Raw genomic sequence first — 25,821 nt, forward strand, 5'->3', positions numbered from 1 at the left:
CCCACCCACCAACTTTCAGCTGGAAGCTCAGCTCACCGTCACCCAAAAACCAAGAACACGATGGACAAGGAAGGTCCGCCGGCAAAGGAGCGCCCAGGGCCGACGCGGCGGCGGAGACCGGCCCTCGCTTGCGAAGCTTGTCGCGCGCGCAAGATCAAGTGTGACCGCAACACTCCGTGCAACAAGTGCATCCGCGGCAAGAGGGCACGCACTTGCACATACGTGCCAGATGGCGCCACGCCCGTCCCCAGAGCGAGCTCGGATCGCCTGCCAACTCCGCTGTCCGCAGATGGCCTCGCGACTCAGGCAACCCAGCAGGCTCCTGCAGAATCGGCTTCGGTGAAAGCGGCTCCTGCTGAGCTCCTTCCCACCTCGCAGCCGAACGAACAGTCGAATTTGCCCACAAAGGCCACCCGTGACAAGGGCAAGCTGTTTGGTGCTTCTCACTGGACAAACACGCTCGAGAATGTGAGTGGACTCAGCCAGCTTTGAGAAGCATCCTCTGACAGCTTCAGCTCCCGAAAATGCTTCGGTTTGATGAGCTGGACCCAGCTCGCCATCCTCAGATCAAGGCTCTTCTACTCGAGTGCAAGCAGCACGCTCGTAAGGCCAAGAGACACCCTGCCTCTGCTGAACCTACCGTCTCCGACTTGCGCGACAAGATGCCTCCGCGCCCAGTTGCCGATCAGCTGATGCAGCAATATCTCGAAACCTTCGAGACCGTCTACCGCATCCACCACGTTCCCTCGTTCAGGCAGGAGTACGAGCAGTATTGGTCGTCGCCCGAGTCGGCATCTGACACTTCTGTCGTCAAACTCTTGCTCGTACTTGCGCTTGGCACTTGCTTCAACGACGACGATGGAACCTGGTATTGTGCCTCGATGCAATGGGTCATCGCAGCACATACTTGGGCTTCCTCTCCTTTCGCCAAAAATAGACGCATCACCCTTGTTGGCGTTCAGATCCACTGTCTGCTCATGCTTGCGCGCCAGACGCATGCTGTTGGTGGCGACTTTGTTTGGGTATCGGCCGGTTCTCTTCTTCGCACAGCCATGCAGATCGGACTAAACCGCGACCCTGTTCACCTCCAGATCTCGTCTCCTGTTGAGGCCGAGGTGCGGAGAAGGGTGTGGGCAACCACGACAGAGCTGCTCGTTCAGGCAAGCATCGATGCCGGCCAGCCGCCCCTATTCTCCATCGACGACTTTGACTGCAAGCCCCCATCAGACACGTACGGATTCGACATGCATTCTCGCGACCACATCCAATCCGCAGAAACCCCAATCTCTGCCCAGAACATTCTTGCAGAGAGCCTGCCAGTGCGCTTGCAGATTGCGAAGTTTCTGAACCATTTCCGCTCCGACCTGTCGTACTCCACAGCTCTTGACCTCAACGCCCAGCTTACCAAGCACATTCGCACCCGCCTCGCGTCTTTCAACCCTTCTTCAGAGCGCGAGCTCTTCCAATGTAAAATGGTCGAGTTCTTGACCTACCGCTTCCTGATTGCATTGCACCAAGCTTTCGCCGCAAAAGCCAAGGCTTCTCCCTCATACTACTTCTCCCGCAAGATGTGTTTGGACGCTTGTCTGCTCATCCTTAATATCAACCATCCCGATCCTGGATCCACCCTCTACAAAAAGCTCGTGGCTCTCGGAAATGGGATGCTGCACACGACCTTTCTTCAATCCGCCGGCTTTGTTGTCCTGGAGCTCATGTGGCAGCAAGACGACTCGTCCAATTTCTCATCCCTTGTCACCGAATCAAGTTTGACCGCGCGCAGGGAGCAGCTCGCGGCCATCCGCCTTTATTCCACGGTATTGCGCGAAAGGCTGCGCAAAGGGCAGAGTAACTTCAAAGCCTATGTCTTCCTCGCCGCCGCTATTGTTCAACTTGAGGATGTCAATGGGAAGAAGCCTGATGAGAACGTGTTGATATCGCGTGTGGAGGAACTACTTCAGGACTGCTCGGAAATCCTTGCTCAAGCTGCAACGTGGAAATCAGACTTCTCGAACGACACGCCAAGTACACACACGAGCGAGCTGGGGGACTTGGGGTTCGATATAGTAAGCGGCCAGAACATTCCGTGGGAACAGCGCACTAACGCATATTCAGGGGAATTTTCCATTCGATTGGGAACTCTCGAACGTGATGCCACTGTCCAACACATTGTTCCCCGAATCAATCTACTGGCCAGTCCAAGAATGAGTGTACATGGTTTTCCGAGGCCGACGCCGAAGCTCGGGGTTTCACTCGATGTTGATCGCCGAACGCACTAAACGCAGGTCTTAATCCACAAGCCAACCATGATCCTCAACAACTGTTAGCTTACCTCAGATGCTGATTTCCTCGATCAATATGCTTTGATCAACACCCCTATAGCTGCAGCCTGGAGTTGACCGACCTTCGGCACGGACACTAGCTGTTCAAAGGGTGAAACCTAGGGCGATGCGATGTTATATAAATCCTGCAGCAAGTCTTTTCAGGACGAACCAAGCAACCGTTGTTCATCCCACTCACTTGGACTTTGTCTGGATCATCCATACATATCCACCTATTCAACGTTACTACCATGTCCTCTTCCACCCCTCGCATCGCCATCATCGGGGCTGGCCCTGCCGGTCTCTGCCTTGGCCGCCTTCTTCAGCTACATTCTATCACCTGCTCCATCTTCGAGAAAGATACTTCACCCGCCCACCGCGCCACGGCCGGCGGAAGTCTTGACCTTCATGAGAACTCGGGCCAGGCCGCCTTACGTGAAGCTGGCCTCTGGGACGAGTTTCAGCGCTTCGCTCGCTACGATGGTCAGGCGTACATCATCAGTGATGACACGGGCCGACGTTACGTCGACATGGGCGCGAGCGAGGACCTCGGGCGCCCGGAAATCGACCGCCCGCACCTGCGCCGCATGCTGCTCGAATCACTCGAACCCGGCACCGTGCGCTGGGGGCATAAGTTGTCGCGGGCAGAGCTGGACGGCACCCTTCATTTCGATGTCACCACCACCACCACCGAAGACAACAGCAGCACTAGCACAAGCACCATCGAGCGCGGCTTCGACCTCGTCGTCGGGGCCGACGGCGCGTGGTCCAAGATCCGCTCCCTCCTCACCACCGTCCCGCCCTTTTACTCTGGTGTGACGGGCTACGAGCTGTGGCTGGCGAACGACGTCGACACGGCGCACCCGGCCGTGTCGCGGCTGGCGGGCGACGGATCCCACTTCGCCTTCGGCCGCGCCGATGAGCGGTGTTTGGTGATGCAGCGCCAGTCGGACCGCAGCGTGCAGATCTACGCCTTCCTGCGCAAGCACGCCGACTGGCACGAGCGGAACGGCGTCGCGGACCACGCGGACTTGGAGCAAGTCAAGCGCTGTCTGCGAGAGGAGTTTAAGGATTGGGCGCCTGAGTTTGGGCAGGTTGTTGAGGCGGCTGGTGAGCCGGTCATCCCGCGGAAGCTGTATATGGTGCATGTGGGTACGAGGTGGCTGCATCGGAAGGGCTTTACGGCTATTGGTGATGCGGCGCACCTCATGACGCCGTTTGCGGGTGAGGGCGTCAATCAGGCGTTGCATGATGCGTTGCTGTTGGCGAGAGAGATTGGGAAGGCGGTTGGTGGTGAGGCAGTAGACGGGGTAGACAAGGCGGCGGAGAGGTATGAGAAGGATATGTTTCCTCGCGCTCGCGCGTTCATGCAGTCGACGTGGGATAGCGTGATGGAGAGGTACGAGCCGGATGGAAATGAGAAGTTTGCTGAGGGGTTCAGGAGACTGGCTGAGGAGAGAAAGAATGGCGGGACTGATGGGACGGCGCCAGATGGGTTGTTCAGGAGGGAGTAGGAAATGAGTTCGTAGCACACATCGTCGTTTGCGCCTGTATGCAGACGTTTCAATTTCTACTATCTAGCATGCTTTGAACTCTATCCGCCCTTTCTTTCACCAATACTTTCACAACCAAACCTTTCACTACCACCCTTTTCACCACTAAGCCTTTCACCACTACTCTTCCCGTCATCGCTCTCTTCACCACCACTATGCTTTTCACCATCGCCTTCTTCTGCACCAAATTCTTCACTACCACGTTCTTCTCCACCAAGTTCTTCACTACCACATTCTTCACCACCACCTTTGTCGCCACTACCTTTTTCACTTCCACTTTCTTCACCTCCATCACCACTCTCTCCAGGTCGGTCCCAGAGCTCATTCGCAAGATCGTACGCCTCATATCTGAGTTGATCCTCCTTATCCCAAAACCTTACGGCAATGTTCCCTGGACGCTCAATGTCCTTCAGCGTCACTAGCAGGTCCAGGATCTCAGTAATGTAGCGGACCCCTTTGAAATCGAAGTCCGGATTCCGGCTGTTAATATCCGCCGTCCACGCAAAGACGTCCTCGACGATGTCGGACAGCAGCGGTCTCGACTCGGTCAATATGATGATCTCCCTGAGCTCCGGATCCGTCGTGGTTTCGACCAGCTTCTCGGCCAGCTCGAGGGCGTGCTTGGCGGCCTGGATCTCGGCGCGCCGCTTGGTCTGCTCCATGTACGTGGGCAAGAAGGTCTTGAGGTTGTGCCGCGAGCCGGGCCCGAAGAAAATGCCGTAGCCGGCTTTGTCGGTTGTTTTTTCTTGCTCGTCGCGTACGTGGTTGGCGGCGCCGATGATGGTGATGACGATGCTTTCTTCGTCGTGCTTCCAGCGGGGCCGCGAGTGGTGGTATGGCTTTTGGTCGACGTACTTGATTTGTGAGATTTGGCGTGGTGCGTCGTAGTGGATTTCGCTCATCAAGCGGGGGCGAGCGGGGTTGTACCAATGGACGAGAGCTTCAAATTCACCATGATAGCATGGAATGGTGACGAGGTGGTCGGCTTGCTTTGGTGGTGGGCCTGCCATCTTTTGTGAATGAGTTGGAAGGAAGAAATAGCGAGATGAGGTTGCCGGTGGCTCTTGTGTAGATGTCCACTGTCTACTTATAGTCGCGGGGCCTGATGCAAACTTTTGAGAGTCAATCCATGTGAACCAATGTTTGCTCTGAAAACACTAGAAGAAAGAATATTGGGCAATTGGTGAAGTGCTTCTTCAGCTGATTCAGAACCGGAAGCAATGCAGTAGCTTTGCTCTCATTACCGCAGTCACGTTGTTGGCAGGCACGATCAACCAGGGGTGTATTTAGCGCTTCCTTCCGGGTAGTTCAATACAGCACCCGTTCAGCATTCGAGCATCGGCCAGCCGCACAACGTCCACATCACCATCACCCAACGAATATTTGTCTCAATGCCGGGCAAGAAGTATTCCTGTACTCCCGCAATCTCTCCTATCCACGAAGCATCTTGTAATCCACAACTTTCTTTAGAGAATGAAATGTAGTAAAGCTTCAAGGTTGAGGAACGCGGAGAACATTGTTGCTCATTATAGATACACAGGTTCACGATAAGCTATTGTTCGATCTTATTTGATTTGCTAACATGAAATTCCTTTCCAAACTCCGCATTTATATTTCAATCCCTCCATGATACTATTCGATGCACCTACGGCCCCGCCTTCCTTTTTTGGCATCTCGGCCGCCGCAGGAACACGAGAATCAGCAACCCCACCATGTCGCACCACCTGCCCCTCCATCACTGTGCTCCTCCTCCTCCCTCTCCTCCGCCCAAATATCCGGAATTGGATCCAAACAAGAAACAACGCGCAAACATGACCAAACTCCTCGTCATCATCGGCATAACAGGCAACCAAGGCGGCAGCGTCGCCGTACGCTTCCTGAAGGACCCCACCTACCGCATCCGCGGCATAACCCGCAACCCGTCCTCCCCGCGCGCCGTCGCCCTCGCCGCGCAGGGCGTCGAGCTCGTCCGCGCAGACCTGGACGACGACTCCGATCCATCAGCACTAACAACCGCGCTCGCCGGCGCCAACCTCGTCTTCAGCGTCACCGACTACTGGGAGCCGTTCTTCCGGCCGGACTGCCGCGCGAAAGCTGCGGAGCTGGGCATCTCGTGCCGCGAGTACGCGGGCCGCGTCGAGGAGCGGCAGGGGCGGCGCGTGGCGGATGCGGTGGCCGCGGCGGCGGTGGCGACGCTGGATGAGAATGGGTTTGTTGTGAGCACGTTGAGCTATGCGGAGAGGTGCAGCGGGGGGAAGCTGAGGGAGTTGTATCATTTCGATGCGAAGGCGAGGGTGTTTCCGGGGTATGTGCGGGAGCGGTGGCCCGAGTTGGCAAGGAAGATGAGTTGTGTGCAGACGGGGTTTTTTATGTCGAGCTATAAGCTCGTGCCACAGGCGTATTTTGCGAAGGTAAGAGTGCTGGCTTTGGGTGTGGGATTGGCTGGGAGGAATGGCATTGCTGACGCTTCGTGGTGATGTAGGCAGCTGATGGGGCGTTTGAGATGAGGTTCCCGACGGCCCCGGATAAGCCTGTGCCGCAGTTGGATGTGAACGCAGACATGGGAGCATTCGTCTACGCAGTGTCGAAGCTGCCGCCCGGCAAGAGCTACATGGCGGAAGGCACCACGTGTAGCTGGAGTGAGTACATGCGATTGTGGAGTGAAGTCACTGGGAAGCCAGCCCGGTATCAACAAGTTACGCTCCAGCAAATGATTGATGAATCACCCGACAAGGAGTTTGGAAGGGAAGTTGGCGATATGTTTCTCTACTCTTCAGAGCCGGGTTACGATGGTGGGGATGAGAGTCTGCTGAAGGCGGAGGACATAAGAAAGGTACGGTTCCTTTATTACCCTGAGAACACTCCACTTATTCACATCTCGCAAGCTCGGTGTGGAATACCCTATGACATCTCTGGAGGACTGGATGAAGAAACAAGACTGGTCCGCTGTTCTGTCCGCATGACATGTCAAAATTATACCAAGAGAAGCGCCCCATGGGAGCTCCCGAATGCATGTTTTACAATTTTCGATCATGCTTCAGGAGTAAGCAAGCAAAATGAATATTTTCTAGGCTAAACATGACGAATTAATTGCAGGATATCTATCTAACGCAGGAAACCTAACGACAAATGACATCTTCATGAAAACCCAATCCCTACTAGTTCTTCTTCACAAACTTGCTCTGTGTCTTCAACCAAGTCTCCAGATCCATCATGCCAGGGTATTCCTTCCTCAGTTCCTGAATATCCGCCTTGTAGCCCTCGTTCTTGAAGAAGTCCAGCATAGTGCCCACTTCCTTGACTCCATGCTTCAGTGCCTTTCCCAGAAGTCCAAATGTCGTGCCAACCGGCTTGCCCGTCACCCGTGTAAAAATCGTATCCAGCTGATCAAAGTCCACCATATCACCCGCCAGCCCCACAGCCCTATGGTTCCACTTCTCCGGCTCCTCGAACGCCATAGCGCCAAAGACGCCAATATCCTTGGTGGCAACCCACTGCAGCGGCTTGTCGCCCATGGTATCCCTCAACGACGTCATGAACAGCTTGCCAGGGAACCCAGGCTCCAAGTTATCCATGAAGATGGAGGGCCGCAGCACCGTCCATCCCATCTTGTCTCCCTTCGCAGCGGCCTGGTCGCGCAGGTAGCGCTCGATCTCCCACTTGGTGCGGAAGTGCGGGACGTCGGTCGGATTATCCCAGCTGCGCTCGTCGCCGCCGCGCTCGACGCTGCTGTAGACGAAGTGCGACACTCCGGCCCTGAGCGCCTCATCGACCATCCCTTTGCCCTGCCGCACCTCGCCTTCCAGCGTCACCCCCTTGCCCATCGACACCTGCACGCTGTACACGCCCCAGAGCGGCGTGCTGGCGCCCGCTAGACGCGCGGCGCTGGCGAAGAGCCCGGGCACGTCGTTGAGGTCGCCTTCGAGGAGCTTGATGGTGGGGGATTTGGCGGCGAGGCGCTGGGCGGACGGCGAGCGGGCGTCGCGGGTGAGGGCGAGGATGGTCGTGTGAGGGAGGCGGTTGCGGGTCAGGATGGCGTCGATGACGGAGCTGCCTTGTTTGCCGGTCGCGCCGGTGATTATGAGGGCGCGGGACATTGTGGGTGGGTTGGTTGGTGGTGATGGCTGGTGTGGGACGCGGTCGCGGTTGCGGTGAAGGAGGAGTAGCAATGCAGCAGTCGCGCTTGGAGGGTGGGCTTTCAAGATGAGAGTACCGGTACGTTCGTTTGGCAAAGAAATTGAGGTGATAAAAGCTGTGTGGATGAAGGGCCAATGTATGGCTAAGTGCGACACTTTATGTAAGTGTGGTGGTTGCTCAGGCTATGGACTTTGCAAGGAGTCTGCATGCTGGTATTTAATCAAGGTGCAGCCAACTTCAGATTTTCTAGCATATACACCTAGCTTGCTAAGCGGTTATCTCCATGTCCGACTGATTCGACCTCCGACAATATCTTTCGCACGGAGTAGAGGTGTTGTCGGCGTGTAAAGCGGCCGTTTGTCAGCATGCGGCTCTCGGGCTCACTTAGCGCGAGCAAGTCCACGACACCACCTCATCATCTTATGCCAAGCTCTAAAGGCAGAGAATTGCCACTATATTCTACGAGAAACTTCTTTATCCTGTACTCGGGCATGGAACGCCCAGACCTCGGAGATGAAGATGCTCGGTGATAGTGGTGCCAAGGGCCCAACGGCTGACACGCGGGCGCAATCATACGTTGAGTTAGTGTGTAGTTGCGCTCAAATGCATCGCAACATCTTCTATGGGACCCAATGTCTTCACGATTGCTCCAGCTTGTAAAGTGATCCATTCACGGAAAGAACGAACATGCAGTTTGCCTCCAGGTACTGCCGAGGCGCTGTACACTTGTTTCATTTTTTTTTTCGAGGCGTGCCACGCGTTGTTGGCGATCCTCAGATAGTTCCGTACTAAGATCCAGAAAGCCAAGTACAATAGTTTCGCTTGATAGCATTTTTAGCATGTGCGTGCGAGTGCTTCATGGTGGCCAACCTCGATACGAGGGCTCGGGTTTCTATCCGAGCCACAACATTCATGAGAACAGACCACGCAGTGAAAGGCCGAAAGCGCGAGCTTAGTTAAGCTAACCTATTGGCTACTTTCTAAGGCCGAGGGTTACTCTAGGCGGCCATTGGGTTACGACTAGGCTCGAAAGAATGCATATAAAATAATGAAGCTCAGAGAGGGACACCTCCCCAACAACAAACACCCACTCAATCAACACTTATCTTTACATCTACACAACAAGCCGCACTCACCTCCTCCGAAATGTCTAATCTCATCACTGTCTTTGGCGCCACTGGCAACCAGGGTGGCTCCGTCATTCAAGCCATCCTCGCCGACCCCACCCTCTCAAAGGAGTTCAAGCTCCGAGGCATCACCCGCGATGCGTCCAAGCCCGCTGCCCAGGCCCTGCAGGCTAAGGGTGTCGAGATGGTCTCGGTAAGTCCACACCGCTGTCCGATCAGCGCTGGACCCATCTAACCAGCAGCATGTTGTCAGGCGAGCATGGAGGATCCTGCCTCCCTCAACGCAGCCGTCAAAGGCTCGCACACCGTCTTCCTCGTCACCACCCCCGCCTGGGGCGCCAGGGCGTCTCCTGACGCTGAACTCATCGACGGCAAGAATGTCGCCGATGCGTGTAAGGATGCCGGCGTCCAGCACCTAATCTTCTCGTCGTTGCTACACGCGACCAAGGAGACGGGCGGCCGCCTCAAGCACATTCCTCACTTCGACCACAAGGCCGAGGTCGAGGAGTACATCCGCGCCATCGGCGTGCCCGCCACTTTCGTCCTGCCTGGCTACTTCATGGGCAACTACACGGCCATGGGCATGATCAGGAAGAACGAGGAGGGCGTGTACACGCTTGCCTATCCCGTTGGCGAGGACGCGCGCTTCCCGCTGATCGATATCAGCGAGGATATGGGTGAGTTACTGTCGCAATGCGAATGAGAAGACAGAACTGATGATTTTCCGCTTGCAGGCAAGTACGTTGTCGCATCCATCAAGCAGCGCTCCAAGCTCCTGGGCGCTCAGGTCCTCGCTGCCGCCGACTACTACACGCCTACGCGTATACTCAACGAGTTTGAGGACGTCACTGGTCAGAAGACGCAGTACGTCCAGGTTGACCCGCAGACCTACAAGAGCTTCCTTCCCATCCCCGAAGCCATTGCTCAGGAGTTGCTCGAGAACCATCTGTTCATTGGAGAGCCCGGATACTATGCTGGAAAGGATTTGAAGCCCAGCTTGGACCTGCTGGCTGAGGTTGGCTTGAAGCCCACTACGTTCAGGGAGTTTCTGGAGAAGAACAAGGCCGCGTTCGCCTAGAGCGAAACGCGGACCTTGAAGTGAAGGATGTAGACGCTCTTGCGCTCGCCTTGAATCGTGTAGCCTAAACATTCGTTGCTTCGACAAGAAACAGTTATGAATACAAAGCGTTGAAATACACTCTCCAATGGTCCTTGATTGATGGCAGCATCAACTGCGATATATTGGCGAAATCTGTTGGCGTCGCGCTTGCGTAAGGCTTTGCAACCGGTAATGATTAAGAGCTTAGACCAACCGTCTGGAAGTGAATCAAGAGAACAACTGATACCAATTCATGAAACATATTTTTTAAAAGTCAGTCATTGTTCATCTTAATATACTCGATGTAATCGGCCGCAGTCAAGCACAATTAGACATGCCACTTATTGATGGTGTTCTATCGAAGAGAGGTCATTTTTGCTAAACGGCAGAACGGCCGTACGGTTGAGCGCAATTTACACGTAAGATCTTCCACAGTTCCGATCAGTGATGGTCCTAGCCGGATCTCGGGCTCGAAAGCATAGCCGTAGCGTGTAGGGTCATAATGTGTTCTAATTCATTCATATGTACATCAATGATCTGAATTTTTGCTCTGATTGGCCAACTTATTTTGCAAATGGACCCCTTTTCGACCATCTAGTGTAGCCGGGGTCAAAAAAGAGCGAATGGGGGGGTTGACTAAGTTCGGCATTTCGGTGCTTACGAGGCGCGATGCCGACGCTTAACTAAAGTGGCGGTACTTTCGGCGTTTAGAACAGCTCACAATCAATGAAGTGATCTGATTGGCCGGCGACATGCAAAATGTCACCACCATTTCTTCGGTCACCGAAATCGACGATCTGGAACAGCTGAGCTGGAAGGCATCGGCAACGGAAGCGGCTTTAGTCTGCATCCGGGCTTGGACATCAGGGAGTGGAGCAACAGGATGCGGCTCTTCTTGCATGCCAAGTGCCAGACAATGCACATATATATTGAAGAATACAATCACTTCAATGATCTCATCATCTAAACCACCTCCCTGCGTCCTTCTTTCTAGTCAGATATCACTGTTTAAATCTCGGCATGTCTCTTCCTGTACAGAAAGTTGCTCTCCTTGGAGTAGGTACCCGAGCAATATAAAATTCTCTCAACAGTTATTCGAGTGCTGACGAACAGGCAGGCCACCGGCAAACTTGGCTCCCACATCCTCAAAGCTCTTAAAAGTGAAGGTTTTACGGTCACAGCCGTGCAGCGCAACGGCTCCAAGAGCAGTGCGCCACCGGAGGCCGATGGGAGCCTCAAAATCGACACCAGCAGCAAAGATGAACTCACCTCTGCCTTCAAGGGCCAGGACGCTGTCGTGAAGTAAGATTCACTGAGCTACCCACGCACCTACGGCCGCTAATTGACCTCTCACAGCGCCATCGGTGACCCCCTCAACGTCGAAGACAACAAGGCCGTAGTCGACGCTGCAATCGCCGCCGGCGTCAAGCGCATCGTGCCGTCCGAGTACAGCACCAACCTCGAGAACCCGCTCTCGCGCAAGCTGCCCAACGTGCAGGCCAAGGTGGCCATCCGCGACTACATCACGTCTGTGATCCCGAGCACTGCAGCCGCCGCCACGACCTGGACGTCCGTCAACAGCGGGCCCTTCCTCGACCTAGTCTTCCCCTTCGGCATGCTGGGGCCCAACCTCGCCGAGCGCAAGGCCACCTTCCACAACGGCGGCGCCCATTACGTCGGCGCTTCGCGCCTGGCCGACATCGGCACTGCCGTCGCCAGAGTGCTGAAGCCCGAGCACTTCCAGGACAGCGCCAACAAGCCCGTCTACATCTACTCTGCTGCCGTGTCGGAGCGTTATCTGACGAAGTTGACTGCCGAGGTCACGGGAATTGACTTTGGCACCGTCGAGGATGGCAGGATCGAGGATCTTGACACGGAACAGCTGTGCCGGATGGCCGATGAGAAGCGGAGCCAGGGAGACATGTCAGTCATGCTTTTGTACTATTTCCAGATAATGTACGGAAAGGGCCATGAAGGTGACACTAGGCACATGGCATGGAACGAGCGGCTGGGTCTGAAGGCTATGAGCGAGGAGGAGATTAAGGAGTTCATCAGGCAGAATGCTCGGAAAATGGGGATCTTGCAGTGAGGTTCTTTTGCGGGTTAAGAGACTTGGTTGCAGGTCTATACCCAAAGCCGCTTCTAAATTATTCAACTAGCATGACGTAAGTTTTGCATCAACAGAAAAAGAAAGTTTTATAGTCAGAAAGTACTAGTGTGCTTACCGTAGAGAGATCAGGCGAGCTTCAGTGTGATCAGTCCATGCTTTACATCCAGAAACTGCATAATCATCAATTTTCACGGCTTTCATTAGATTCTCAGCTTGACTTAACATGAATCGAATGGATTTCATGGTCAGTGAATGATGCATGCAGCTTCAGAAGAGAGTGAAGATAGAGCTTTGGTTGCAGATCGCGGCAGGGGCTGAAGGATGTGAAAGGAACACGAAGTACATGCACTACAGGGATCAGGGATTAAGTCGATATATTCAGGCCCCAAGTGGAAACGAATCCTTCATACTCTATCCGGATTATCGTATGACGAATCCCGACCCCACTTCCTGTACCATATGGATTATCGTTAGCTTTGTCTCTTATTTAAACAACGGTCTTTCAGCATGGAGGGCCCACATTCACCAAGCGCTCTGTCCATCAATAATAGTCAATATCCGATCAATCCTTATGTGTACCGTGGGGTGTTGCAGCCGAAGGTTAGCATTGATAGATATTGTGAAACCCTATCTCCGTGCCAAGAGCCTGTTATTGTTTACGCCAGCCTTAGTAGCCACGGTATCCTCCTGTACTCGTGGCATCAATGCTTCGCATTAAAGTATTTACTTCACTGCAGAAGCGGTTTGCCGCTTCCAGTCCATGTCTAGCGATACTGGTAAATGATTCCTCGTCCCTTATCAAGATTTTTGTGCATAATGGGCTTCGGCAACTGCTCCTAAGGCCATTCTGTCATAGCCGTCGCCTCTTAGAAACTGTCTTAAAGCTCTATCAGCGGGAGGATTCTTAGTATATCATTAGGCTATCTGACCATTCCTGTTCGGGATCTATCACAACCGCCTTCCTGGTATACTAACCTCATCCGGTACAACTCTAAAGTTTATCTGCCAAAGAATGCGGAGACGTCGCATGCAGAACGGTGTAAATTCAAAGTAAATAATCTTTTAAACTGTAAACGTTCTACAGGTTTCTGTCATTTTGTCTAAGTAGATGTATGTCAGGATACGTCGTAAAGATGCTGTAATTGAAAGTATGGACTTTCCCACTACTCGTTAGCTCTATGGATTGACATCATCTCGCTTTACATCATGCAAATCCTAATCGTTGCCTCAGCATTTGGCTCGACTACAGACTACTCTGTAAACTTAACGACATCTCGAAGATCTCGGCAATAGTTCCCCTTGACTACATCAACGTCTGACAATGCTGCAATAGAACAATAAAACTTCGGTCCCGCTCTAAAGAGTTCATTGCCAATCATAAGATAATAAGCAATAATAGAGACCGCAAGGCATTCAACCATCCCCCGCAGGACTTCAACCACTATCAGATAAGTCATTGGACGCGGGGATCAATAATATGGAGTTAGTTGAGCTTTTTGTAACTTCATACGAAGCCGCTGAGACCCTACGTGCTTTGCCTAAAAACTTTCAGCGCCAGAATACTTTTTGGGTTCACGCCGCCGACAAGGCCCATTACGACATAGAACGACTTTCTATGTACGCACACTCCTAGCGAACTTACTCTACAGTTTGAGAAAAACTAATTACCACTTTCAACTAAGAGTTTAGAAAGATGGACCAGTGTTGGGTATGAGATTTGTTAGCGTAATAGTCCGGGTAAATGAGCAGGTTGCTCTGCCATGTACGTATCATTGATCCAATGCACTATTCACATATATACGATGCAAACGTTCAGCAGACCTGAGAAGTGATCACACCTGCATACAGGACATGTGACTCGATATGCCAGGGTGAACACGTATCTTCACTTCGTTGTAGCTGTTTACGTCATTGACATTCAATGCGGGGGAGGTCTGGGCGTGCATCGGGCTTTCCGAACATCTGTAGCATGCGGAGTGGCCGGTTTGTTGCATTTCCGACATCTGCACGGTCCCATAAACGGATTTTAGGCATCCCCGGCGTTGCAGCGAGAAGAAAAGATGATGTGAGAGGCAATTGGCACGTGGGAGCCTGTCGGAGACTCCGTTACTCGACTACCGTGCGACGAAGTGAGCATCCCATGACTGGAATCTGAGAAATCCGGGAGATCCATGGCAGTCAGTTACCAGCATGATCATTTACAACTGCCGCCGGCCCAAAGGAGCTGCGTGGCTGACACGGTCTGACAAGCGAAAGGCTCGGGAAAGCCTGTCGAGGGTCCAGCTTGCTCAATCCGACCTTGGTATTGCTTGCATACATATATGTTGTGGCCATTAGTCCGTCCCGTGCAGAGGTAGGCAGCGCAATCGGTCCAATGGGGCCATGTACGACATTTGCTGCAGCATGGAGAGGCATGGCGCCATTGAGCAACCAATACATTAGCCAGGAGAATTACCGGCAGGCCTTTCTGCTGCACAAGCGGCCTGCGTGGCACCGAGCCAAGATCGTACGAATCGAGATAAGGGCCAAGCAGCATCCAGATAACATGCTCATCTGACACACAGCCTCAAGTTCAGGAGGCTCTGCGGTTCACCAAAATAGCCCTACGGAGGAAGGAGCGGGCGTAAAAGCAGCCACACCACACCATCACCTGTATGAAGCCCTTGGTCTGGCTTCATTTAGGGTGATTTTGCTCCAAGCCTGCTCCTTGCATTGTATATGAGGTTCCACCCATCTGACGAAGTCCGAATGCAATCATGATCCGGTACGGCGGCTGGGAGCCTTGAATCTGGCCATCGAAAATTGATAAGTAATGGCTATCCTCCGGGAAACTTCATTTTCACCAAATATTCGAAGTGGTCCAACTCACCTTGTGCTCCGCTGTTCAAAACACTTCATGAATACTTTTGCAGGTGAAAGTTAATGGAATCAAATAATATGAACGGAATCAGGCAAGGCTCCTCCAACAACAATGTAAGGCTCAACCGGGGAATATAGACACACTTGCTGATCCTCTTCATAGTCCGCTTCGTCAGAATCTCGAAGCCAGCAATCGCATTCACCTCCCAACATACAGAGATGGCTCAAAGAAGATCGGCAAGAAGCGCCATGGAATCCTCTGTTATGTTCCAGGGAGAAGGAAGTAAGACGACCATCATACATGGGAGGCTCAAGCTTACATGAGACCAGAACCGCACAACCTCCAATCAGACCAATGGAAAATCGGGTTCCGGTTAACGAAGAGAAGGTTCCATCTTAGGAATAAATCGGCTCCGGCTTCCCATTTACGTTACCCCACACGTCTCCAAGACGTCAATACATTCTATGAATCACTCCTTGCATATTTTCAGCCACTCAGCTGTCGGGTCACCACAACGCACCCATTATCTGGAGAAACTCCCAACGCTGCCTTAACCACTTTAGGCATAGCTTCATGTGAGCTCCCCGCGTTACTGCCCCACCATATTTCTTCTTCTGCGGTGAAAGCTCCATATTCATGCTCATATCTTCATGTCACCGTCCTCTTCACTTTTAAGTTTTCGGGGCAAGTGCTTGGAACACCACAAATGTCATACGGAGAGACCCCGCCGAATCTGCAGCAAATTTTCAGCCAATCAGTGTGGCTGTTTCAGTGTGCGTGTAAATGTCGTGGTCAGTGTGGACTCAGCGATCTCTACGATTGAATTTGGCTTGATTCTCCGCTTGTCTTATCTGCAATTGCGGGGTTGAACAGAGTTTCGGACACATATTGCCCTCCAGATGTGAATTATACTAATCAGGGATGCTAATTTTCTTACGTACTTGGAATGTGGTGATGAACAATGCAAAGTGCATGGTCCCAATGCCGAAGTTGAAGGCTTGAGACGTGAATTGAGTTTGAAGACATGGGTACAGTTGCAAAATGCATGAACAGTGAGTAGGGTGACAGACAGGAAGCCCGTTACCAATGCTTGTACACAACCGCGATTTCGTGTACCGAGTTTGATTGACCAGAAATCAGGCTTCGACGGCGATTTCAGGCGTCCCCATGTATTTCCCGACGTTGGAAAGTCAATGTAGCATCGCCGTCGACCAATACACGAATAGAGACGTAAACTTACAACGATCGACTGTTTGCATGGACTTTGTTCGATGTGAACTCGTGTCATAGTCTTGACTCCATCTCCTTGCGCGTCTTGTTCAGCTTCTGTGTAAGCCCTCTCAACACGAAACCTTTCGCTCCCTCCACGACGTTGACCTGCGCCACCGCACCAATTTCCTCAGGCGTGAGTTCTTCGACCACTCGGAAGTTGGTATTTTGATCATCTGTTGCTACACGTCCACGAAGCCACCATCCGTGCGCATCAGAGGCATGTACAGCGGTGTGTCAAAGCCCTGACCCATCATCATGGTTGACATGCACATTTCATGTCAGCGGCGTCTTCTGTAAATGTGTCATCTTCTTATTTGTGGTAGAGTTGGCGGATGAGCCCAATCCATCTGCCGGGCTTCAGTTGACTGTTGTTCTATCAGCATGCAGAAAAGGTTCATTCATTGGCTTGGCAAGGCTGGTGTGTACTTTTGCACAACCCGTAGCCTATGTATAGAGCCGAAGCAGTCATACGTCTGGATGAAGTCGAAGAATCCCTTGCTGAACAGCCAGTCCTACGCGTGGTCTTTCAATGTGGGCATTGATAGTTTCCGTGTACGTGCAGCTTTCCGGGGAAACTGTAAGAGCGAAGGTAAAATAAAAAATAACTGCGAAGAAAGGAAAGAAAGACAAAAAAAATTAGTGGATTGACTGTGAATTGTAGAGATATTCCTCTTCATGCATAAGGATAGCAAAACTCAACAAGAATAAATTCATGATGAATGCAAGAGCATTAAAGACAAAAATTGCTCAAGAAATATTGATTGGTGCGTAGTCAAAATACTTTTGCTTGCGCGTAGTGCTGCTTCACGCCCAAGCCTCAATGGTCTGGATTGGAACATTGAACTTGGTTGCAAAGCATTGTTGCCCATGGCTGCCAGAGCTCGCGCAGTTCCAATTGACGGTCGCAGATCCATTGGCGCGGTAGTTGCCTCCGAGGCCATTGTCGCTGATCTCTCTGACCGTAAAACGTTAGCACTGGGCGTCGCACAAATTCCACACCACCTCAACTCACCCCGGCGGCCAATACCACTCGACACTGAGCTTCGAAAAATCGGTATTGAAGACCCACGTGGTCTGGTCCCTCTCGCAGGCGTAGACGGTATTGGCAAGGACGTTGGCGGTGTTGCAGACGGTGGTAACACCAGTGTTGGCATCCGTGGCGGTGAACTTGACGTCGACGCCGGACGAAGTATCCCACACGCTGTCCATGGACATGTACAGGCGATCGACCTCGAACGGCTGGCTAATGTTGACGGCCCGACGGCCGAATCCGGCATGAGCGGCAGGGGCCGCAAGAGCTGCTCCTGCACTGAGAACGGTAAGAAGGCTGGTGAGCTGCATCGCGAAGATCAATTCCAAAGAAAAGTTGATTGTTAGATTTAACGAAGCTGGAATAGCCGAAGTCTATATACCATTCGAATACGAGGCGAGTAAACGACGGATCTTGCATGGCGACCCCAAAATAAAGGAGATCATGCAAATCAGCTCGTAAACGACGTCGTGTGCAAGGAACAGACCAGGGTTTTACCCATTGCATCATAGTCAGCAAATAGCGTCGGTGCAACTCCGTCGCGAGACATTGAGTCCGAGGAGCTGAAAGTTGAGACTACTTTTACAACTGTTGTCGAATGACTGTGTTCCACTTAGCGGTGAGCGGAGAAATGTTACAACATGCTTCCGTAGCAACGCGCCTCATGCCGGATCTGATTCCGGGGGCCGAGGCCCACTTCATATATGAGTAGGATCTTGCCTGTCATCCTTCGCTAATACTATTTATATATTTTGATGGAGTTCTTTCAGCAAAATGTGCATTCGTACAAAATGCCCAATCCAATCAAAATGGATTATCATGGTTGAAAGCGGCGATGTAGACTAGCTTTAAAGGGGATTGCTAACGGCATACTCCACAACATCACGAAGTGTAATCTCCATTAAGCTCATGGCCTTTGCCTAGAATTCCAAAAGCCCGCAGACTTGTAGTAGGAATGTGGAGTCAAATCGAAACTTGCATAGTCAATACCTTAAACTGACGGTACGCTACCTACCCAATGCATCCAAAACGAAAATCAACAAAAAAAAAAAAGTGCGATCTCGTACGCACTCTGCTTCAGACCAGTCGAAGCATCCAACGGTACTCGATATCTCCAGTCACACATTCTTCCCCCGCCACATACCTTCTCTGCAACCAGAAACAGTCCAGCCACAAGAACAACCTCAGTAACCGCACCCTCTCCCGTTTCCATTCCATCCACGCAGTCTATTTGCAACATCGTTCACATAGCTCACCGTCCCAGAACCATTAGTCGCATCGTAGTTTTTCTGGTTGGGCACCTTGCCGGTATTATACGCGCGCATCGCGCGGAACGGGTACCCGCCGCCGCCCATGTTGGCCCAAGCCTCGCCGTTGGCCCCGTTGAGGAACCACGCGTAGCCGGGCCCGCCGTTTGGCCACGACCCGGGCGTGCCCAACACGCCGTTCCGAAGCATCGTGTCTATGCTCTTCGCCGGCTTATCCGGGTCGAAGGAGACGGATCCCGGCGCCGCTTGCATGATGCCGCAGTTGTGCTTGTTCTCGCCCGTGCAGTGAACGTCGAGCTGGCCGCTAGACTATTTTTGGTGTGTGTCAGCATTCTTTGCGTTACTGGAAAGTCCCGGTTCTGGTTACATTGGAAAAGAGAAGGAATAATGGTAGGTGTGAAACGGAAGCTAACCTCTTGCATGATAATAGCAAGGATGATTCGCGCATCCGTCTTCGTCTCAGTGGCGATACTGAGAATTTTACTGCGCAGGATTTGGTTGTCGGCGGGGGAGTTGTGAAGGCGGAGAGCGGGTAAGTTGATGTTCCAGAGCGTTCCGAAGGACTCCCAGTCATTGACGCCTGGATAGTTGGCCCCATGGAAGCACTCGTAGCCGGGTTGATTTTCAACGACGGCCTTGGCGATACCCAGGGAAGGCCTTCTATACCAGGCGAGAGAGTCCTTGTTGGTGACCTTAGTGAATCCATCAAACGACACATAACCATTCTTCTGAGGAGCAGGGGAAGCAGGAGTTGCAAATACGGAGGCCGTGAAAACGGCAAAAATGAGAGCGTAGAACGCGGAATACTTGAACTGCAAGGAAATCATTGCTGTGAATGAGGGTTTGATGCTGCAACGAGTGATTATGGTCTATTTGAATGAGCACAGCTCGTGTGGAGCCATGAATGTTACGAAAACAAAAGTCATTAGTACCCGCGGTCGACCATGGTAAGGAAGCATGCTTATCAGTGCTAACCCGGGCTGTATCATTGCCGCAAACACGAAGCCTTTGTGGAGAAGGTGGTTTTCAAGCAGCCGTGGTCCAAGTCCGGCTAGATAGACCTCCATGACCGGGACGGATCTGGGCAGTCATCCACCATTTGTTATTCTCAAATCAAGACTATCGACCGTGCTCGCAAACCGTTGATTGAAAATCTGCAGTGCACCATGAGAAAGGTCTAGGATGTGTCGAGATGGCAAGTCCCAGAGAAATTCAGGGATTTAGGTTGTTCTGTTCGAAAGTGGAGTAGAGCGAAGATTTGTGGAATCACGGCATCTTCATTTGGTGCTATTCCCGTGGAAAGTTAGCAGAAGATAGAGCATTTACATGGCATTCGAATGAAATGGCAGTAAATTCTGAAATTCCTTGGCTGGGAACATTGACTTATGATTTTAACGCGTCATGTTATTCCATCGCATTGAAAATCTACACCTCCTCCCTCAAGTTGTGTATATTTGCCTCTCGAGGTCCTTCGATGATTATTCGTACCTTGAAATTTACGCCGGAGCTGGTGTGATGACATTCCCCCTGCTTAAAGTAGCGACTCGTCAATGTAGATAATGAGAATAGCTTTCAAAGACAAGTTTTAAATACCAGACAATTGGGTATCAGCTGCAGTGCTGAATTACCGAGGGTATCGTGGCTGTTGCAGTTGCATTGGGCGGTCCAGACTGTTGTGTCGTCAAGTGCGAAGAGTCGCGCAGCATTTCACTGGTCTGGCACTTCCTGTATACCAGGCCCAGCCTTGGTTTTCTTCTTCCCCATGAGCTTGCCGAGAATGTTCTCCTCGCGGGTCTTCTGGTCGTCTGCACCAGTATCCATTTCGTCGTCGGAATCTTCCTCTCTCTCACTGTCGCTGTCCATCTTGTTCGGGTCCTTCTCCTTCAGCACGCCGAGGCCTAGGTTCATTTCGATGTAGTGCTCATCGTCTTCACCAACATTCTCCAGGGACATCTGGGCCAGCTTTCCCGCGGCGCGATCCTTCTCAAGTTCGACATTTGCAGCAGCCAGTTGCGGGAGGAAGGCCTTCAGGCGCTCACTCAGCGATGAGGCCGGGGGAGCCTGGCGCTGGTAGATCTTGCGCCGGGTTTCAGCGTCGGGCGGCAAAGGCAACGAGGTGATCTCGTCCGTATCCATGGGTGTATCTTCCTCGTCGTCTTCTGAATCTTCGTCGGACTCAGAGCTAGGCTCCTCAGAGGAGGTGCTGACAACGCTCGATTCGGCATCGCTTGCCTCATCCATAGTCTGGTCCTCCTGCGCAGTCGCGGTTGTTGCAGCGGCAGGCTTGACGGCGGCGCCCTCGCCGTTCGGCAGCGACGGGCTCGATCTGCGGCTTCGGCGAGGAAGAGTTGTAGTGGGTTGGGGCGCGGCATCGCCGCCGGGAAGCTGTTGCGTGCCGGTCATGGTATCGATGTTGTGGAAGTGTTTTGGGAATCTTCGGAGTTTGGCTGGCGGCCGCGAACATTTTCGACCGGGGTGGAGCGATTCTGCCAGGGCGGTCAGCAAGCGGCGGGTGGGACCCTGGCAGACGGAAGCTCGGCGGCAGGGCCAATCACCCCGCCGAGGGGCAAGCCACAGAAAGGATGCTTGGGCTGCGTCCACGCTGGCATGTTGGCTGGATATCATCCGACTTTCTTCTCGACCGGCCTATCGCAGGTGTCTGACGAATGCCGATGCTGTCATTGTGCGCGAGCTGGGTGGGCTGTGCGGGCTGCAGGATTCGCGGGTGATTCCAGTGTCTGAAACACGGTTGTCGTGTCAGAAAGAAGGCGCTGCTCAAACATGAACGGCTCGATCGTCGACCCTGACAGGCCCATTTAGCGCCGGCGCGTAAGTAGCACGCTGCGGCCCAGCCCTCTAAGGCCTGACACCCCGGACTCCAGCAGCAGCCAAGCATCACACTCTCACTTCCATTCTCCAGGACAAAGCTACTGCCTGTCTCTTTGTCCTCGGTGGCCTTCCTCGCCCCGCTTTTGCTTTGCTGCTTGTGCTTGCTGAATATATACCCCGCCGTCTCCGACCCTGCCGCCGCTCTCCGCTCGCCTCCAAACCCCTGAGGTGTACCGACGGTAACTTCTTGCAGCTGAAGGTGAGCTACATCGCAACTACTCTAATGACAGTCTACAATGTGTTCCCGCCTGTCTGGTTCTTGTTCTCAATGTCTTCGGCCTATTATTGCATTTTGCCGCCTCACCTCACTTCACCTTCTTGCTCTGCTTCACCTCGCTGCCCCCAGCCACCCTCTACCATACAATAGTATCAGAACAATAGCTGCTCGCCCACACTGGTCACTATTCACATTTTCTCGTCTTCAAAATGCCCTCCACCGTTCAGCTTCCTCCTCATTCCTTCCTCCGCCCCCATCTTCTCTTCCAAGCTCTCCTTCTCAAACCGCTTCTACACGAGAATCATGATGGCCTCTACCGCCGTTTCCAGCGCTGACAAGCCGGCCTTGCCAGTCTACTCTCGCATTCCCGGGGCTCGCTGCATTGAGATCATCCACGACATCCACGACCTCAGCGACCTGCGCGCCCATCCTCCCAGCACCCTCGAGGACCCCAAGCAGTTCGACCATCTGCAATCTCTCGTCCACGCTTTCGCCGCTTTCAAGGCCGAGCTTCTAGCTGAATTCGACGAGCCCCTCAAGAGTATCGCTACTCAGCCTGCCGTGACCATCGCCGCTCACACCGAACCCGAATCCGAAACCATGAGCGCCCGCCCGACTGTCCCCGGCCTCGCCACCAACGGCCTGCCCGTTCAGGGTGAAGGTGATGCCTCCGCGACCGCTTCTCCCGCCCGCGGTAAGGCCATGAAGGAAGCGCTGCTCCAGAAGCTGCGCCCGCCGCCGCTCGAGCACTCTTGGGAGTTCTGGCACGACCGCCAGGGCCGCGAGTCGAAGCCGGCCTGGGCCCAGGAGGAGGAGCAGAAGCTCCAGCAGCAGAACGGCTCCGACCCCGACTCACCCACCGACAAGGTCAACGAATCCAACGAATACGAATCGCGCCTGGTCAAGCTGCACGTGATTCGCGACCTGCGCCAGTTCTGGGAGACGATGAACCACTTCGAGCTGTCGACGCTGCGCCTGCGCGATTCGGTACACCTGTTCCACCTGGGCGTCAAGCCGGTCTGGGAGGACCCGCGCAACTTGAAGGGCGGCGCCTGGACCTTCCGCGTGCCCAAGGAGAAGGCGCCGCAGTTCTGGAAGGAAGTGTCCATGATGGCCGTGGGCGGCGAGCTGCAGAGCGCCGTCGACAACAGCGCCAAGCGCAACGCCTTCATTGACGACATCTGCGGCATCAGCTACAGCGTCCGCTTCAACTCCCACCTCATTTCCATCTGGAACCGTGACGCCGGCAACCAAGAGGGAATTGACCGCCTCCGCGACGTCGTCCTTGGTGGCATCTCCCCCGACCTCCAGATCCGCGAGAACCAGTACTACTACAAGCGCCACTCCGAGCACGCCGGCTTCCGTTTCCCCAATGCCGAGCAGAAGGAGTGAGAATTACGATGGAGGGAAGAAAAGCGGAACACGAATTTGTTTCGACGAGCCCATGGACATGAAGTCTATGGCAAGAGGCTGGCATATTGCATTACAAATGGGGTTTCATGTCATTTCGCTCTCCTCTCAACTTGAGCCCAAGGATTGCATCTTCAATTTTCTGTTTTATTGGTTGGCAGGCAGGTTCACTGGATAATGGACTAGCAAATGCTGCAGTCACAATTTGTGCAGGAAGAAATCTAGCATTGGCGAGGATAATCGATCTTCGCAACGAGAGTATGGATGAAGGAAATTGCGGACTCTCACCCCAAAGCATTTAGACCGGTGTAATAGAACCTTCCATCATGCATATCCAAACTTGTGAACTATACGTGCCTTACAAGGTTGATGACCCTGTTCTGCCTTGGACACTTTGCTCCTTCGTTTAAAAAAAAAAAAAAAAGCGTGAGAGAGACACGGGGTAAGAAAAGGCAAAAAGGAAAGCTTATCTACGCCGTTTCGGTCAAGCCTCGTCAATAGCTTCCGGTTCTCATAAGGACCCGGAGGCGATATTGGCCGAGGCGACCTGACGTCCCCCTAGTCTTTTCAACTAGGGGGGTCATCGCTTGAAAACCTTCTGCCCAGTGACCAATTAGGAAGTGTCCCAATTAGGCAATGCCTGGTGACCATAAGTGACCTCCGCAGCACTTTTATGTACCGATCGATCCGACCACTTATGGATTTTGTTAGAGGGGAATCTGCACTTAGTATATTTAAGGTACATGCGATGGCGGCTTTTCGAACTTGAAGCACTGCGAGAAGCTTAGTCTTGCGCTGTCAACGACCGTCACATCCGATCAGCAGAAAGCCCACAGTAGAACTGCGCAGCGCTATACCAGCACGCACCCTGAGAGCACCCAATATTTCGGTCCGTTGTTCACTCAGGTTTCGAACTTGTAGAATAATATATTCACTCCGAAGCGCCGTCCTCGTCTCAGGAGCGCCAATTGGCCCCACCTTTGGTCATATGTGCAAATTGTGTGAAGCGCCGTACGTAGAAGCTATCGTCCGGAGGTGTGTGTAGAATTTTTAATTCCGCATTCTCATCCGGACGATAGCTTCAGCTCTCCACGACCCTAAGTAAGTCAAAACAAAGTGTTCAAACAGATTCCAACCAACGCCGTCGCTTCCTCGCAAAACGCTAGAACTCCAGGAATATTGAACGCCAAGACTGCCGTAATGAAGAGAATATGTGCACGAACGGGAACACAGCAGTGCACCACCACCATCTCACCCAAAAACTCCCGCCCTTCTCATCACCTGCTCAAAATCCTCCATATCCACCCCCTTACCAACACCCTCCTTCGATTTTCTCTCCCCGTTCGCCTCCACCACCATATCCCAGAGCACATCCTCGTCCACATCCTCCCTCAACTCTCTCGCCACTCTCTTCAGATCCGCCAAGCGAATTGGCCTCATCGCACCCCCCGTGAACAGCCTGAACGCCTTCTCAATCTCTTCCCTACTGCCAGCCCCCTCCTCAGCCGCTCTCTCATCGTCATTCCCCAGCGCATGGTACCACACAGCCGCGTACCCCACGAAGTGTTCCCACGCGACGAACCCCTCGCTCTCCGGATCCAGCACCTCGAGCATGTCCTTGACGTCCTGCTTGCCCAGCTCGAACCCCAGCGCGATCATCACGCGGCGCGCGTCGGCTGCGCGGATGACTCTTGTGTCCGGGTAGGCGTCGTGCGAGCGCGCGAAGATGCTGAAGGCGTCGCGGATGGCGGCTTCTTGCGCCGCGGTGATGTCGTTCTCTTTCGCGAGCTTCGAGCGGCGGGGTGCGGGGGCGGCGGGCGGTTGGGGTTGTTTGCCGGGCGCGGCGCGCTTTTTGGGGGGCTATGTTTGGTCAGAGAAAGGGTAAGGTTGGGTGTGAGGTTTGAACAAGATGTACATACCATTGTGAGGAGTGCTTTTGTGGATGGGAGGGATGAAGCGGATTGAATAGTAGTCTTCTTGTGCTGTTGATTCCGATACAGTCGTCGCCAGCGCCGGTGTAATGAAAACAAGGCGAATCGATTGTAAGAAGCGCCAGGCTGAGGGGAGGCCGGCGTGAGTGGGAGAGGCCGCGGCTCTTTGGAAAAGGCCGGCCGACTGTTTCGACGGCGACAACAACGACGGCGGGGACGTCGAACAAACCAACAATGAATGGATGACGATAAGAGGTGCGACGCGCGCACGCACGGGCGACGCGGCAGGGATCGACGTGACAGAAGCACGCTTATCCTGAAACGCTATAGCGTGCAGAAGCCCTTGACCGAGATTTTCTCGCACACTTCAGAACTCCATTTCCTCTCCTTCACAACAACACATCCATGAACCGCAATTGCTTTCTGACCTTCAACGTTCAGAGTACAAGATGATGTACTCTTAATTTGCTAGGCCAGAGACGTAATCATATGCGAGCGGTTACCTGGGGCCACCAGACAACGGAGAGGAACGAAGACATTTTCGAGTCTTGACAAGAGGAGGGACGGAACCATCGTTACAAACCGCTTCTAATTATGCTA

The 25,821-nt window shown here is 53.2% G+C and overlaps 12 protein-coding genes across 12 annotated transcripts; 6 read left to right on the forward strand and 6 right to left on the reverse strand.

Moving 5' to 3' along the window:
- Positions 1–60: 60 nt before the first annotated feature.
- On the forward strand, positions 61–2,205 carry LTHEOB_9670 (uncharacterized protein; the record flags this gene model as incomplete). Its single annotated transcript, XM_035519283.1, has 3 exons — positions 61–468; positions 516–2,063; positions 2,113–2,205. 3 exons carry the CDS (start codon positions 61–63, stop codon positions 2,203–2,205), a joined length of 2,049 nt encoding a protein of 682 aa, XP_035368559.1.
- Positions 2,206–2,569: 364 nt separating this feature from the next.
- Positions 2,570–3,832, forward strand: LTHEOB_9671 (Tetracycline resistance protein from transposon; the record flags this gene model as incomplete). Its single annotated transcript, XM_035519284.1, has 1 exon — positions 2,570–3,832. One exon carries the CDS (start codon positions 2,570–2,572, stop codon positions 3,830–3,832), a length of 1,263 nt encoding a protein of 420 aa, XP_035368560.1.
- An 80-nt stretch (positions 3,833–3,912) lies between these two features.
- Positions 3,913–4,881, reverse strand: LTHEOB_9672 (C6 zinc finger domain-containing protein; the record flags this gene model as incomplete). The annotated part of the gene is made up of 1 exon (XM_035519285.1): positions 3,913–4,881. The coding sequence occupies one exon, from the start codon at positions 4,879–4,881 to the stop codon at positions 3,913–3,915; it is 969 nt and encodes a 322-aa protein (XP_035368561.1).
- Positions 4,882–5,682: 801 nt separating this feature from the next.
- On the forward strand, positions 5,683–6,834 carry LTHEOB_9673 (NmrA-like family protein; the record flags this gene model as incomplete). The annotated part of the gene is made up of 3 exons (XM_035519286.1): positions 5,683–6,282; positions 6,354–6,704; positions 6,757–6,834. 3 exons carry the CDS (start codon positions 5,683–5,685, stop codon positions 6,832–6,834), a joined length of 1,029 nt encoding a protein of 342 aa, XP_035368562.1.
- A 195-nt stretch (positions 6,835–7,029) lies between these two features.
- On the reverse strand, positions 7,030–7,968 carry LTHEOB_9674 (uncharacterized protein; the record flags this gene model as incomplete). The annotated part of the gene is made up of 1 exon (XM_035519287.1): positions 7,030–7,968. One exon carries the CDS (start codon positions 7,966–7,968, stop codon positions 7,030–7,032), a length of 939 nt encoding a protein of 312 aa, XP_035368563.1.
- Positions 7,969–9,154: 1,186 nt separating this feature from the next.
- LTHEOB_9675 (Family transcriptional regulator protein) lies at positions 9,155–10,213 on the forward strand (the record flags this gene model as incomplete). Its single annotated transcript, XM_035519288.1, has 3 exons — positions 9,155–9,328; positions 9,389–9,812; positions 9,870–10,213. 3 exons carry the CDS (start codon positions 9,155–9,157, stop codon positions 10,211–10,213), a joined length of 942 nt encoding a protein of 313 aa, XP_035368564.1.
- A 1,041-nt stretch (positions 10,214–11,254) lies between these two features.
- Positions 11,255–12,323, forward strand: LTHEOB_9676 (Isoflavone reductase family protein; the record flags this gene model as incomplete). The annotated part of the gene is made up of 3 exons (XM_035519289.1): positions 11,255–11,290; positions 11,352–11,536; positions 11,591–12,323. 3 exons carry the CDS (start codon positions 11,255–11,257, stop codon positions 12,321–12,323), a joined length of 954 nt encoding a protein of 317 aa, XP_035368565.1.
- A 4,957-nt stretch (positions 12,324–17,280) lies between these two features.
- LTHEOB_9677 (Secreted hemolysin-type calcium-binding protein) lies at positions 17,281–17,817 on the reverse strand (the record flags this gene model as incomplete). The annotated part of the gene is made up of 2 exons (XM_035519290.1): positions 17,281–17,431; positions 17,489–17,817. 2 exons carry the CDS (start codon positions 17,815–17,817, stop codon positions 17,281–17,283), a joined length of 480 nt encoding a protein of 159 aa, XP_035368566.1.
- Positions 17,818–18,690: 873 nt separating this feature from the next.
- On the reverse strand, positions 18,691–19,601 carry LTHEOB_9678 (Exo-beta-protein; the record flags this gene model as incomplete). The annotated part of the gene is made up of 2 exons (XM_035519291.1): positions 18,691–19,083; positions 19,188–19,601. The coding sequence occupies 2 exons, from the start codon at positions 19,599–19,601 to the stop codon at positions 18,691–18,693; spliced, it is 807 nt and encodes a 268-aa protein (XP_035368567.1).
- An 880-nt stretch (positions 19,602–20,481) lies between these two features.
- LTHEOB_9679 (Phosphotransferase-like) lies at positions 20,482–21,177 on the reverse strand (the record flags this gene model as incomplete). Its single annotated transcript, XM_035519292.1, has 1 exon — positions 20,482–21,177. The coding sequence occupies one exon, from the start codon at positions 21,175–21,177 to the stop codon at positions 20,482–20,484; it is 696 nt and encodes a 231-aa protein (XP_035368568.1).
- A 1,006-nt stretch (positions 21,178–22,183) lies between these two features.
- Positions 22,184–23,272, forward strand: LTHEOB_9680 (Translation initiation factor; the record flags this gene model as incomplete). The annotated part of the gene is made up of 1 exon (XM_035519294.1): positions 22,184–23,272. One exon carries the CDS (start codon positions 22,184–22,186, stop codon positions 23,270–23,272), a length of 1,089 nt encoding a protein of 362 aa, XP_035368569.1.
- A 1,269-nt stretch (positions 23,273–24,541) lies between these two features.
- Positions 24,542–25,212, reverse strand: LTHEOB_9681 (Ef-hand superfamily ca2+-modulated protein; the record flags this gene model as incomplete). Its single annotated transcript, XM_035519295.1, has 2 exons — positions 24,542–25,150; positions 25,210–25,212. The coding sequence occupies 2 exons, from the start codon at positions 25,210–25,212 to the stop codon at positions 24,542–24,544; spliced, it is 612 nt and encodes a 203-aa protein (XP_035368570.1).
- Between the last annotated feature and the right edge of the window lie 609 nt (positions 25,213–25,821).

The sequence above is a fragment of the Lasiodiplodia theobromae genome (genome assembly GCF_012971845.1).
Source record: "Lasiodiplodia theobromae strain AM2As chromosome Unknown scaffold_33, whole genome shotgun sequence".
NCBI lineage: Eukaryota > Fungi > Ascomycota > Dothideomycetes > Botryosphaeriales > Botryosphaeriaceae > Lasiodiplodia > Lasiodiplodia theobromae.